At 37.7% G+C, this 15,268-nt stretch overlaps 1 protein-coding gene across 3 annotated transcripts in view; it reads right to left on the bottom strand.

Moving 5' to 3' along the window:
- Window positions 1-15,268, bottom strand: part of LOC128866025 (diacylglycerol kinase 1) — a 286,822-nt gene that overhangs the window by 160,476 nt on the left and 111,078 nt on the right. For all 3 annotated transcript variants that reach the window (XM_054106489.1, XM_054106488.1, XM_054106490.1), the window contains one exon: window positions 2,722-2,798. In XM_054106489.1, the coding sequence (XP_053962464.1) occupies window positions 2,722-2,798 (77 nt within the window). The remainder of the gene's footprint in view (window positions 1-2,721; window positions 2,799-15,268) is intronic.

The raw sequence follows: 15,268 nt of genomic DNA, 5'->3' as shown, positions 1-15,268 counted from the left end.
GAATTACAACTGAAGGCATGAGCGTGCTGAGACAATTGTATTTATATACCAGAGGAATATGCAATAATAATATATGAGATCGCTTGTTGGTGGATATAATGTATATGCATGCATATATATATCGACAAAATTATAAGCAAATCTATTAAATGGCAGATTCCATTGCCTGCATAGTAGCAGTTGAGTGGTAACAGAAGTAAAGAGCAATGCCTCTGCATTTGCTTTGGTTGCAAACAACTATTTTACCTTTTCAAAAAGTTGAATATATGTAGAAAGCATTGTGCCACTTTTTAAGTTTTTCAAAAATTGTCGTACATATTCAAAGCAAGGCTCAGTTGAAGGAGTGACTCCACAAACCTACAAATACCTCTTGATTCTTTCACTCAAGAACCAGACTATCTAATTGCTATGTGAAATCGGTCGCTGAGTGCGAAGATCCAAATAATTTTTTATTGTCATCTAGTTTTCGAGGTGAATTTAAAAACGGTAGATTTTAATTTCAATTCAAATGATGAAACGTTTTAATGTTGAGGTTCTAAGATACCTCCTTGGGCCACGCCTGAGGAACCTATGAGGATACCGAATTTCATTGCTTGAAATGCCATATTTGAAAATTTGCTGCTGTAGCTACTGCATGTAAGCAAAAGATCGACATTAAATAATACTGCATTCAGCTCAAGACACAAGACACTCTGTAGTTAATGTGCTTCCCTCATTCGACATAGCACACAATTTTTGGTATTAAAATATCAGTTTGGTAAAAAAGATCAATTAGACTGAATAACTTGGTAAAAAGATATATTGTGGCAGTGGAAAGCGTAAAACATAATCAGAAAATCGCAAATATTTTTGACTGTAGTCTCGTCTGTTTTCTGTCGTAATAAATCCGCATTTGGAGGGAATCTATCCAGAGTCTTATAATTCTTACCATTTTTGTTAATGACATTCTTCATTGTCACAAAGATGCATCCATTTATCTGCTGCTGATAACGCGCAAATTTGTTTCTCCCGCCCAATTAGGCTTAGTAAAAAACGAAGTTGGTGCTATTTACATAAAATTATAAACCTTCTCATTTTAGACTTCCCAAATTTAAAAAAAAAAACCACTGTCCAACGTTTCATCGGAAGTTAGATATCATAGGGTGATACTTGACAGCAAATTCCAGTGAAAGCTATACCTTGAAAATACGATAAAGAAGCCCAGTAAAGCTTTCTACTCCTGCAAAAAATGGGAACTCAAGCCAAAAGTCGTGCTTTGGATATACAACATAGTGGTTCTGTAAATTTGGTAGCATGGTGGGAAGCTCTTCTGCATGTATTGTCATCACAGGAGGAAGTATAATTTTCTTCAGTGCTGCCCTGAATGTCTTTTTGCACTTACTTCCCATCGACTTTTACGTTATTTCCATCGCTGCTCAAAGAGCAATCAGATTAAAGGAGGTTGGCCTCTGGAGGCAATATATCAAGGGACATGGCAGCATTTTTGGGCAGTTGGAACTCTGAACTTCAGACAGATCTATTCGCAAACTGGAGTTTGAGGGTCGTGCCAGGGTAATCTTTTGAAGTAGGTAGGATTTGAACGAGTACAAAATCTGCACCGAAGCTGTTACCTGTGTTTTCACTGACGGCCACAAGATGGAATCTATGTGCCTCAAATTGTCGAGTACTGCCAGTGTTTTTCAGGCAGAAGTCTTTGCGATCCTGCAAATAATGCGTAGGGAACGTTAGAACATCTTTTCCGATAGTCAAGCCACGATCAAGCCCCTGGCGATGCCATGCAGCAGAAACTAGTCACCGCCTGTAAGGAGGAGATCAAATTTCATGGGTGCGCAAGTTTCATTTCTCTGATCTGGGTTAAAGGACATAGCAAGATATTTATAAAGAAATGAAATTGCTGATGGGCTTGTCAGGAAGGGTACTGAATTGGTCTTAGAGACCTCCTACTCGATCATCGGTATCCCCTTGACTCTTGTTAAACTTATGTTTTTAAAAAATGTATTTCTTTTTCCCTAAACTAATATAAAAGGCACTTACACCCTTTTTAAACGTTTATTGCTGAGCTCCTCCTCCTAATTGTGGCTTATGTGTATGTCCTGTTGTTGTTCCACAAATGGAGACACCACTGTTTTAAGCCGACTCCGAATGACAGATGGTTTTTGTTTATGAGGAGCTTTTCCATGGTATAAATACACTCAGAGGTTTGACATTGCCTGCCGAGAGGCAACCGCTATAAGAAAAAACTTTTCCTTCATTTTGGTGTTTCACGGAGATTCGAACCTACGTTCTCTCTGAATTCCGAATAGTAGTCACGCACCAACCTATTCGGCTACAGCACCTTAGGCGCTAAAAATATCTAGGATGTGATGTTGTTTTGCGTGTACGTCTCGCCAAGAAAACTAATAATCGAAGTGTGAAATATAAAGAAATACCAAATAAAAAAAGAGTTCAATAAAATCAAATTCAAATTATATAAATATTTTTATAAGTATAAATTCAATTTATATAAAAAAAAAAATACGTTTAGCAGTGCGTAAAAGGAATGATCACTTTCAAATATCGGTTGAAAATTAACTAAGCTATTGAATTTTTCATGAAAACAGATTTTTTGAAAAATGGTACCTCATTGTTATGGAGAGTATTCTAGGTTTTATAAAAACAAACGTTATAAGAGGAAAGTGAGAAATGACTAAAAAATAAATAAAATAAAACAACTTATCTTACCCCATCGGGATTGAATTTTGGTGAGGCATGTGGCGCACAAAATTCCTGCAGCACATCCTGCAACTTTCTGGTTGAATCTGAAAGTAAAATCAATAAAGCCAAAGTGTCAGAAACAAGTTGTGTTAATACAAATAAACTCGATCAATGTTATGCAACAAATGCAATCAAATCATTATTACATTAAAAGGGGCAATTACTATGCCCCTACTTGCGTAATTGTAGTTATATTTCTACTTTCTACAATTCTATTAATAAATTGGTCTCCGCCTCAAAGTACAGTTTGGAAAGCTGCTGATTTGACTAATCGATTTGCTTTGCTTGTATAATATTCACTTTGACAATGGCATTTCATTTGAATAACAGATGTAACTATTTAGTGCAAAATTCTTAAATGCTTGCGATGGTTTTACATGCATTTTCCATTTTCAAGTTGAACATGAAAGCATGAGCAGGCAACTTGATGGATGTACAAATATATGCGAATAGTAAATGCAACTGCTTCTGCCCATTTCAGTATCTGAAAATTACTTTTATACAAATTACTATATTAAGTTGCTGAAATTAAGATTATTATGTTGAAAACATGAAATTATGATTATATGCCAGAATGCAGATCGATGAATCTAAACAATGTTATAAAAATGGTCCATATATTTATCTACCATATATTTTCTGATCTCTAACTTTTTTGAATCAAATAAGGTCCTAAGTTGCTGTAATCAGGGCTAGAAGAGCATCAAACTGACTGTGAGAGTTCGCCTTTATAAGTATTCTCCTTAAGGGTTTTGTTTGATGCCTAAGCGAATCAGCAAAAGTTAGAGTAGTTCTATTAAAGCATACTACCAAGACGGAACACCCTTTCACGAGAGTACATAACTGAAGCAGCAGTTCCAAAATGTTTCAGATATACATCCGTTCAAGCCCTTTAACTCTAAAATTATTCCTCAAAAATGTAAGGGAAAGTTTACATTGTAAGTAGAATAATAAGGGCGGAAAGGAACGAAGCTAAACTCACTAAAGTGGCATGCGAGGGAACGCCACAGGGTGGTGTTCTATCGCCACTTCTCTGGCTACTCGCTGTTAATGAATTACTAAAGAAATTTGAAGGTACGGCATCGAAACTAATACCTAAAACCTCTCGGTCTTAACGGGAATAGTTGACAGAAGTAGCAGTGTTTAAATGTAGTGGATGGATCATTGTCTGATTTACTTATAAATTACATGTTGCTTTCGCACTGAATGCTATTTTGCGCCCAAAAAAATATCTGAAACTCAGTAACATCTCTCTTTGGTACAAAGTGGATTGCTTGAAGAACATTCCGAAATATTGAATTATTGAGAATTTACTTTCAGAGTGAATGCTTTGTTGCCGCAACTAATGGTTTATTGATAAGAGATAATGGGCGAAACGCAAACATTAAATAAAATGACTGAATCTGGAAGTTCAAAAGCCAAAAGCCAAACTACCTGTGTAAAACAACAAGAAGAACGAGAAAAAATGTCTTCCATATATAGGAAATGCAAATTTATTATTTTTTTCTTTATGTATTTATATATTTAAATGAATTATTGTGTAAATGATTGAAATGTAAGGCAATATTTATAAATAAATAAAAAATTACTACTACTATAGGAAAAGCACAATGCCGTCAGCAAAAAAAAAAAAAAACAAAAAAAAACTAAAAATTATCAAAAAATAAGGCGATTTTGCAGCCACTCCAAACAGCACTTTATTTTAGCAGATTTTTATTGTCATGAATTATAATCTTGCGTACTCGAAGTACTTCTGAAAATTCTGGAAAAATGTTTGAAACTTTGATGGAAGTTTGTAGACTGAATAAATAAATAAATAAATAAATAATTCCTTTTTTAATTTGTACAAATTTGATTCATATGGCTTTTGTGGGCGAATAAAAAATATTTTTATAAAAAATTACTAAAATAAATCGAGAAAGAAACAATTGTCAAAACTTGTCAATAAGTTCCTGTGCCTTAACTGTGAAACTCACTGTATATACGAGGGTCGTTTGAAAAGTCCGTGCAAAAATAAAAGCTATATAATTGCTTGCGGTAAACTTTTAATTTTATTTTATTTAATAAGCCCTTATCTAGTATACCTTTAAATTTAATTTTTCGTCATAGTCTATTTTTAGCCTAATGCACTTCGTCCAACGCTTGATTGATTTCGAATAATAAGATTTGTCCAACTTTGAAAAATAGCCATTCGTCTCTGCAATCACCTCATTGTTTGAATAAAATCTTTTTTTCCGCCAGCCATTTCTTCAAATTGGAAAATAAATATAAGATGGAGAGATCCGTATGGGTCAAGTCTGGAGGATAGGCAGGATGCGAAACGAGTTGCAACCTTATTTCTATTGATTTTGCGATCACAACTGCTGAGGCGTGAATTCCTCTCACGAAATTCTTTTTCAACCTTTGTGGAAAATAACTCGACTTTCTCGATTCAAACCAATGCCAAACACAAAAAAATATATCGATCTGATTGAAATTTTGGGTATGTTTCTTCCAAGAGATCCTACTAATTAAATATACTATCGATATGCGTCAGTAGTGGCATCTCTCTAAGTTTGCACGGACTTTTCAGACGACCCTCGCATATTCAAGTACACTCGATTTATATAGGGTGGGCCATGTAAAATTTGCTTTTTGAATCGGCTATAAAAAAGAACTAATCAATATTTTTTCAAACTTTTTTTTTTATTTTGAAGATTGAACATTGTCATTTATGAAAAAAAAAAATAGTATCGTTCAAATGACTGCCACGACTGGCTTTACAGTACGCCATTCGATCAACCCAATTTTTAAGCACATTTTCGATTGTTTGGGCTCCAATTTCATGAATGGCAACTTCGATTTCGTGTTTTAAAGCATCAATCGTCTCTGGATGGTTCGCATAGCATTTGTCCTTAACGGTTCCCCACAAACAGTTGTCCAACGGGCTTAAATCCTCCTTAAAACTCCGAGGCGGTCAATTGATATCGGAATTTCGTCTGATTATTCGGTTTTCAAAAACGGTAGCCAAAAGTTCGAGTGTAACTTTGGCAGTGTGACAAGTTGCACCGTCCTGTTGAAACCAAATGTCGTCCATGTCATCCTCTTAAATTTTTGGAAACAAAAACTCGTTGAGCATGTCACGGTAACGCTCGCCGTTTACTGAAACCGCGGCTTCTCGCTCATTTTCGAAAAAAATGGCCCGATGATGCCGCTAGACCGAAAACCTCACCAAACAGTGACTCGTTGTGGATGCATTTGCTTCTCTACAGTAACGTGTAGATTTTCCGAGCCCCAAATCCGACAATTGTGCTTATTGACATAGCCACCGATGTGAAAATCCGAAAAGAAGAAGAACACTCACCACCTTGGAAATAGGTTTTCAATATTTCCCGATTTTGTTCAAGCGTATAGCGTCCCATTTCGTAAATGTCAAACCTTTAAGTACATTGTGAACACATTTGACATGTCATTTGTGTTACCATTCTCAAAAAAATAGGTGGTTCAAAAAGCAAACACTATATGGCTCACCCTGTATCTATAGCTCAACAAGGCAGAGCATTCATTTTCGGACATTAGAGCTTAATCTACTTATAGTTGGTAAATTTTAGTGTATCAGATGCCCCATGAGCCCCTCTTTGGCCCAGCAACTATTCCGTAAAAAGAAAACTTTGTATCATCAAGTATTTGAATTTATTTTTCATTGCTCGTTTTGTTTTTTATGCTTCTACTTTCTTATTTTCCACTCATTTGTGTCGCACAACAACATTTGCTTCCTTTTTCCATTAGTTAATTGTATCCTGTTTGTTGCAACTCAATACAGCTTTACTGACTCTTGGATGGGGTGGTGTAACGTTGTAGGCGATTACCAAGGTGTCGCCAGCTAGGCAGCTTGGCAGCCACCTACTAACTTTACCAAAAGGTGACCTGACTTGTGCGGGTAGAGCGGAAAAAAAGTTAGATTTGCACCTGCACTCTAAAAGTGCAATAAGAGCAGCAGGAGTAAAGTATATTGGCATCAACATGCACTCATGTGCTTTCATATTTATGTGTACTTGTATGTATTTGTACAAAAATTGTGTATGTGTAATACTCGTACATGGAGTATCCATTTTCTACTGATTATTGCAAAATTATGCATGAAAATGTCATTTCGTAAATGACAGATCCTAGTATTCACTGTTGTCACCTTTCACATGATTTATGCAAGCATTTGGTTTCGATTCACTCAATGAGTTTGGAAATAATCTATGTAGAAAAATGGTACATCTAAGTGAATTTACTTTTTGCTATTCATTGGAAGCACTTTCGAAATATTGTCTCGAGAAATATGCTAAAAATAATAAAAAATATTCTATGTATCGAGAGTTTTCATTTGAAAGCAAGCAAAGGGTATAACTTATTGAGAATTTTATCAGCTTGCCATTGATTGAAAGTTACCTGCTTGTAGATTTGAAAATATTATATTATTGTTGGTAGTTACTTATATTGTCGGATTGTACAAAATTTTACACTATCATGAGTAAAACATTCGATAACAATATCTTCATCATAGGGATTCGCGCGACATTTTATTGCAGTGTTACTACTTCACTTTAGAGGGGGAAATAAGCAAAAGAGTGCTTATAAACTTTCCCTTAACGATGAATGCTAGCTCTTTTGGCTCAATGTTTAGTTTCTTGAAAATAATTTTTGACTATCAGGATGTTAGAGTAGTAATTTCTAAAAAAGCTTCAACACAAACCAAAAGTCTTGTTTTCGATTGATGAAATTATGCGAGGTAGTGTTTGAAATCAATGTGCAATGTGCATGTTGCGGTGAATGAAGGCAAAACAAGCTACCTGCTGTCAACACACAAGGAGTCTTCGGATCTTGGACATAATGTTGGTGTAGGCAACCAATAAATCAAAGTTATGTCTACCTTGGATCCAGCATTAACAATAGAAATGGCGTCTGCTTGGAGATCAAATGGAGCATAACTCTTCTCAACAGGTGTTACTTTGGTCACAGAGGCAATTGAGAAGTAGAGCTCTGTCTCGAAGGACCAAACTAACACTCTACCAATCGCTCATCACCCCTGCCCAGCTTAGAAGCACGGACGATGTCAACAGTAGATGAGAAAGGCTTGGTAAGCTTCGAGAGAAAAGTTCTACGTAAGATTTTCGGTCCCGTCCGCGTTATTGAGCTGTATGAGCTATATAGGGTCATAGATATAGATAAGCGTGCAAAAATACAGCAGCTACGCTTGCTTAACCATGTCCCTCGTGTGAAAGAATGTGGTCTAGCAAGGCGAATCTACGACGGTACCTCAAAAGGGAAAACGAGGCAGACTTACATTTCCGTTGGAAGGACTATTTTGGATTCGGCCATAACTGATGCACGACTGTAGCCCCACATAAGTAAACAAGTAAGTGTTTGAAATCGATGTTTCGCTAAGAGGTACTATCTGCTGAATCTATTCAACTACGTTGTTATTAGAATACTAAACCTTTTCGGATAGCTAAAAAGACATACTAGGTTTTAAGTTAACTTGCGGAATACTTTAAGTAAAACATATTTTTGTTTTAATAATGTAAAGTGGGCGACATTTAGCGAAAAATCGTGAATTAAAAATTTTACCAAGCAGCCATTGTTAATTATCAGGGCTTGTTTCAAATTTTATTGATGATTTTTAATACCCGATATATACTTTAACTAAAAACAAAAGAAAAATTGGGAGGAGGCCTTCCACTTCCTCTGCTACCACCAGCTGATATCGCATCGAATACTCTCAGAGCCGGAGCGTTTGCATCCAATCGGACGACATGACCCAGCCCGCGTAGCCGCTGGATCTTTATTCGCTGCGCTATGTCTATGTCGACGTAAAGCTCATCCAAGTGTCGCTTCATCAGATGTTGTCATCGTCCAAGCTTCTGCGCCATACGTTAGGACGGGCATGATGAGGGCCTTGTAGAGTGTTAGTTTTGTTCGTCGAGAGAACACTGTTGCCTCCTTAGTTCAAAGTAGCACTTGTTGGCCAGAGAGATTCTGCGTTGGATTTCAAGGCTGACATTGTTATCGGTGTTAATGCTGATTCCGATACTTCCTAGTCGGTTTAAATAAACTTGTGAACATTCTAGGACATCTTAAAAGGTTCACAGAGAAACTAACGTTTGCATTTAGAAGATTTTTATAATTAATATTTACCTACAGTTAAGTGTTGGATTTCAAGGGTGACATGCCATACCTTTTAATTCGAGAAGTTTTCGAACCTTTTGTATTTTGCCTTTATGAGTTGTAATGAAATTGAAAGTATTTTTTTCCATTCCAGGAAAGAAATTTATTGTTAGACCACGGATTTACAAATATATATCATATATATCCACATAAGTAAGTTGAGTAAGTGGTTAATTATCCCAAAAATTTGCTGTTATTGGTACGAAGTAAATCTGTGTGTAAGTGGAATTCGTAATATATTTATATTGTTGCATTCTTGCAAACTTGCCACATGCTGCATGCCTACCAAAATTAATATTCATGCCAATCACGCATTGTTGACCTCAGTAGTGCTGCCCAAAGCATTAAAATTTTAGTAATTCAATCGTTTTAATGAAAATTAAAATTTTAAATTGCTAATTTGCAGCACAGAAAAAAATATTCACAATTTCCATTACAACGACTTTTGCACTTTTGTTTGCACTTTGCAGTCACTTACAAACTTTGCGCAACAGTGAACAGATCAATATTATCAATTATTAAAGGAATTTTATATGAGTGTGTATGCATATGGATAAATATATATGTATATATATAAGTACATGCATAATATTACCAATGTACACGTGTTTACACGTATTGCATATTAAATTACTATATGAAAATTGATATTACGCAGTAAAGAGCTACCTTTTTTTTGCACTGGTTTAATTCTAGATGAATTTATTGCAAAATAGCTATACATACCTATAACCTACATGTTTATGAAAAAAATCGTTATTGCCAATGCACGCTGGTAAATATGGCTGGGATCGACTCTCAACTCCTCGAACCGATAGGAAAATAAGCCGTGTAAAGACCACGTGGACTATGGAAGCAGAAGAGTTGGTTTGTTGGCCTTGAAATAAATGTTTTTTTTTTTTGAACCAAGTTGCTTTTTATTTACACATTATATCTTTGGCATGTTATGTATATTTATTTATCTGGCAAATAGTCCATCAGATTCTCCAGTGTAATCCCTATTTGATTTGTTAGAAGATCCAAGGAAAAATTTTATGAGTGAGGGGAACGATCGACATTATTTGGTGAAAGACACTAAGCCACAAAGCCACTAAGTTTTAGAAATGATTCCATAAATGATGGAAGGACATCCAAAAGGAAAAAATATAAGGATAAAACACACATGCAAGACTCGGTGTTACGTCAGATATTAAAAAAGGAATGAATATGGCTAAAAAATATACCCAACTTCTCTTCAATTGAGATTTTAGTAGAAAAAATATAATGTAAATATATACCAGTATCCATATAAAGGCTATACTAGTACATACTAACATACATTCAACTACTAATAGGCACCAAACAATTTTTTTTCTTGATTTTTAGATTTTTTCTATAAAAAAAAATGTATAAATATATAGTAATATAAATAAATATTAATATAATTGCTGTATTTTTTTTTTTTATATATGAACGTGCCAACGCTTTGAAAATTTCCATGGAATTTGCATAGAGAAAATTTGGTATAAAATGGCGTTTAGATAAATATTAGTTAGTTGACAGTTATAATTTCGAGGTTGCACGAGACTTCGTTTATTTAGGAACCAGCATTAACCGATAACGATGTCAGCCTTGAAAACCAATGTAGACCCTTTCTTGCTAACAAGTCGGAAACTAAGTAGGCAATTGCGTAGTTAAATCCTCTCCCGACGAACAAAACTAACACTTTACAAGGTTCTCATCATCTCGAGGAAAAAACGACTGGAGCACTTTGCTACACTCGGCCAAAATCGCGTAAGCGGTTAGCGCGCCAATCAAGAAGAAGAATTGCATTCAAAAATTTATCCTAATTCCAAGGATATAAAATTTCGCAATGCGTTATTTTGAAAAGAAACCAAAAAAAATGTAAAAATAAAAGTATTTATGCACCGAGGATATTAATGCAATGAAAGAATGGCTTCCGTTATAAGCACAAATTTAGAGGTTTATTTTATAAAAACAATTCAGATATACTAAAAGAAGCTTCTACGTTGTAAGATTATCACGTTTACATATGCAGTAATAGGAACATGCCTCAACTTCGTTGGCTTCGTTGCTTTATAAAATCGAAAGAAAAAACAAAAATAGTTGAACTTTCTTTCTATGAAATAAATTATACGCAACAAATGAAATAAATAACAAATACCCCTGTTTATATATCCCCTTTGAAACTTTATATATGTATATATGCATATATAAAATTGGCCCGAACGTCCTTTCTGGGTAAAGGTTTTTGGCCGAGTCCCTCCTCCTATTTGTGGCGCAGATATTTTTTATGAGGAGCTTTTTCATGGCAGAAACACACTCGGAGGTTGCCATTACCTATTAGAAACAACTTTTTCTTCATTTTGGTCTTTCACCGAGATTCGAACCAACGATCTCTCTCTCTCTGAAATCCGATTGGTACACACGCATCAACCCATTCGGCTACGGCGGCCGCCGCTCACTCACTACACTCACTTGCATATGAAAATTTACCATGTGTAACAAATATAGTTGATTATGGTCGCTCAGTGTAATAATTTATCCACTTACTTAACACATACACGTACATAGGTTGTACTATAATTAGGGTTACCAGTTGCTATTTTCTATATATGAAAATATTGCATTTTCGGTTACAGTCAAAATTGACTGTTTGTGCATTTAAAAGAATTTTCTCATCATACACGGCGAAAACGTGGTACGAGTTTTAGATTATTTTATGTACACAAATTCTATGCATTGAACGTTGAAATTTAAAAGCTATTAAGTGAGACCACATTGTGGCCACAAGTGGACACTTAGCAATGATAAATGGCATTGCCATTGACAGCGACAGCCACCTCAACAGCGACTACGTATATATACTCTTGTAGCAACAACAAAAACAGTCATACTCATGCTCAACGTCATCAACATGGGCAGTCGTCATCATTAGCATCAGCAACAGCCAACATATGACACTCAATGCTAGCTGCTAACAGCATGCCAAATTGCGGTTAAGAGCTGTGGTAATATGTAAGAACAACTACTACAACTACAACAACAATTGAAAACTAAGTGCCTGAGATAGCAGCAACTGCTGCACTGACGCCATGACTGTTTGTGATGCAATGCAGCAGCAGTAGCAGTGAAATCATTGATGCATGAATGAGATAAGTGAGTGTATGAGTGCTACATTATTGCATTTGTTTATGTGCACTTCGCATGTACATATATGCGCATGTATGTGTGCACGTCAGGCGCTAACCGCATTTGAATGCGCTGACTGGCCAATGCATTGTTGACGCAGTATTACAGAGCAATTAAAATGGACGCCAATCAACGTGACAACAACTACAACTCTAATGAGAATAGTAAATTTATGTGTATGGTTTACCAAAAATAGTTGCAGCAGCAAATTCACTCAAGACGATGCTTGTAATGCCACCAACCGGAAATAGCATTTAGTGAGCGAAAAAGTAAAAAATAAACAGAAAAACAAGAAACTCCATAAGCGGGCAACCAACAACGTTATGACTTTCCTCCAATTCTTCTGCACGCACACTTTAGCAATAAAACTGCTAACTGTCATCTCGTTGGCTGAGCACTCAATCATCAACCAGTCAGCCATTTAGTCAGCCAGTCCGTCAGACAGTCAGTCGTACAGCTATTCATTTGGCACTCAAACGGCTACAATAGGTTATTTCTCCATCTACCCACTCTCTCACTCTCAGTATCTTTTCTATGTTTCCTCTCTACATAGCATCGTTCATTCTCTCACCAGCACCGACACTTTCCTATGCAATTTTCAGCTTACTTTGAGCAGATTAACTTTGTCGTGTTGCTGACGTGATGATTTTGATTGTGTTTTGTTGTGGTTGTGTTGACTCTTATTTCCGCTCTGTTTACTAGTTGCTGTTGCTGTTGGAGTAGCCTTTGGTGTTCCTCCCACTTGGAAGGCATTGCCGCTAATGCTACTTACTGACGCTGCATCCCTCCTCTTTGTTCGCTCGCCTGTCTAGTTTGCCCTGAGGGGGAAGGGTGTTGTTGTTTTTGTTAAACTTTTGAAGTATTTTGATTGCTTTACTCTGTGTTTAATGTTGCTTTTGTTGACACAATTTGTCGCTATTATTGTTGTTGTCTGGTGTGCATATATGCAAGTTCTAATTTTTGGTTTGCACTAAACGCTGGTAGTGAATCATTGTAGAATGGCAGCGATTGGCTCAATTTCTGAGAACTGTAAGTTTAAGTTCTAAGAGAAATACGCCAAGTTCTGTACCACCACCAATATACTAAAAATTTTGATGTTGTTTATATAGTTTGCAGTCTCTCCTCGTTCCTGATATTGTAAAAACCCTGGAGAGGCTGATTGATCTGCACATAAGGAGTGAAATTCCTCGGGGGCGTTTATCGTACGCTCAACATGCTTACTGTAAAGGCAGATCGGTAGAGTCTGCTTTGCATACAATTGTTAAGGATTTCGAGGTGTCCCTCCACCAGAAGGAGTTCACTGTGGGTGCCTTCCTCGACATTGAGGGGCTTTTAATAATGTCCTCACGGAGGCAATCACCAGGTCGCTAGGTAAACTAGGAGTCGGAACCGAACTCAAAAGGCTTATCCACACGATGCTTACCGATAGAACGATCGTGGCAGAATGGGGTGACACCTCTCTCCGCCGGCAAGTGAACAGAGGCACTCCGCAAGGCGGTGTTCTCTCGCCACTACTCTGGGTTGCCGTACTTAACGGTCTGCTGGAGGAGCTGGAGGGGAGGGGCTGTAAGGTGATTGCATACGCGGATGACGTGACACTTATTGTCAGAGGCAAGTTTCTAGATACTCTGAAGGAACTGATGCAGGGTTATCTGAATCTAGTTATAAATTGGACCGCAAATTGCGGCCTATCGATAAATCCTCTGAAGACGGAGCTCGTCTTATTTACGAGGAAATACAAAATACCAAGAGTGTTTCTCCCCTCAATATTGGGCGCTCCGTTGGAGCACTCTGACAAGGTGAAGTACCTGGGACTCATCCTTGACAGAGGTCTTACATGGAAGCCAAACATTGAGGAAAGAATCAGAAAGGCAACAGTCGCCTTGTATGGTTGCAGGAGCGCTATCGGCAAAAGATGGGGCCTCTCGCCTAAAGTCACTTTTTGGCTTTATAATACGATTATAAAACCAATCTTGCTATACGGAGTCCTTGTCTGGTGGAACTCGCTAGAAAGGATGGTATCAGTTAAGAAGCTGGAGAGGGTACAAAGGTCTGCCCTCATTGGAATCAGTGGGGCTCTCCGTACCACTCCTACTCTAGCACTTAACGCTATGCTGAATGTGGCGCCCGTGGACATTGTAGGAAAAACTACCGCTGCACGCGCCGCAATCAGATTAAGGTGTTCGGGCCATAGGCTAGACTTAAGTTACGGACACTCTAGCATTCTTAAAAACTTTGAGTTCATCCCTACGGTGCTGGACCACTGTACACCCACGCTAGGTCCGAGCGGACCTTTTTCTACTCACATTCCCTCAAGGGATGAGTGGGCGGGGTGCAACATTCGGAGGCAAGGCATGGCAAACATGTTCACGGATGGCTCGAAGTTGGACGGAAGGGTTGGTGGGGGAGTATTCTGTAAGGAGCCTCCCATCAAACTTAAATTTAGGCTCCCGGACCACTGAAGTGTTTTCCAAGCGGAGGTATCCTCAATTTAGGAAGCGGTGGACTGGTTGCTTAATTCGGTAATTACCGTTAAGGAAGTAAATATTTTCTCCGATAGCCAATCGGCAATTAGGGCCTTGGGCCCGCTGTTTGTGCGTTCGAGATTAGTCGGGGAATGTCTGGCTTCTCTCTCGACTGCATCCGAATACTTCATCATCAGGCTCATTTGGGTTCCCGGTCACAGCGGCATAGAGGGAAACTGCTGGGCTGATGAGCTGGCTAGACAGGGAACTTTGGAGACGGTTTCGTCGCGTAATGAGAGAATTGGGGTTCCCCTGAGAACCTGTGGTCTGCTCCTGGAAAGATGGGCCTCAAGACAACTCAGCGAGCGCTGGGCTAGTGCGCAAACGTGCAAGGTCGCGAGATCCTTCTGGCCACGGGTAGATCGGGGACGCTCAAGGGAACTCCTAAGGCTAACAAAGCCCCAGCTCTCAAATTTGGTGGGCATCCTTACCGGACATTGTCCGTTAGGTGTTCACGCTGTAAGACTTGGGATTACTTCAAGTCCGTTCTGCCGGGGGGCGACCGCTCTTGAACGATGCCATGTTATAATCAATGAATTGAAATAATTGCCTTAATTCATCACATTTCGGTTATTTTAGGCCATTTCAATACTAACCCGTTT

Source organism: Anastrepha ludens, chromosome 6 (assembly GCF_028408465.1).
Source record: "Anastrepha ludens isolate Willacy chromosome 6, idAnaLude1.1, whole genome shotgun sequence".
NCBI classification, from domain to species: Eukaryota; Metazoa; Arthropoda; class Insecta; order Diptera; family Tephritidae; genus Anastrepha; species Anastrepha ludens.
The sequence above is the reverse complement of the archived record's forward strand: the minus strand, read 5'-3'. Positions and strand labels throughout refer to the sequence as shown.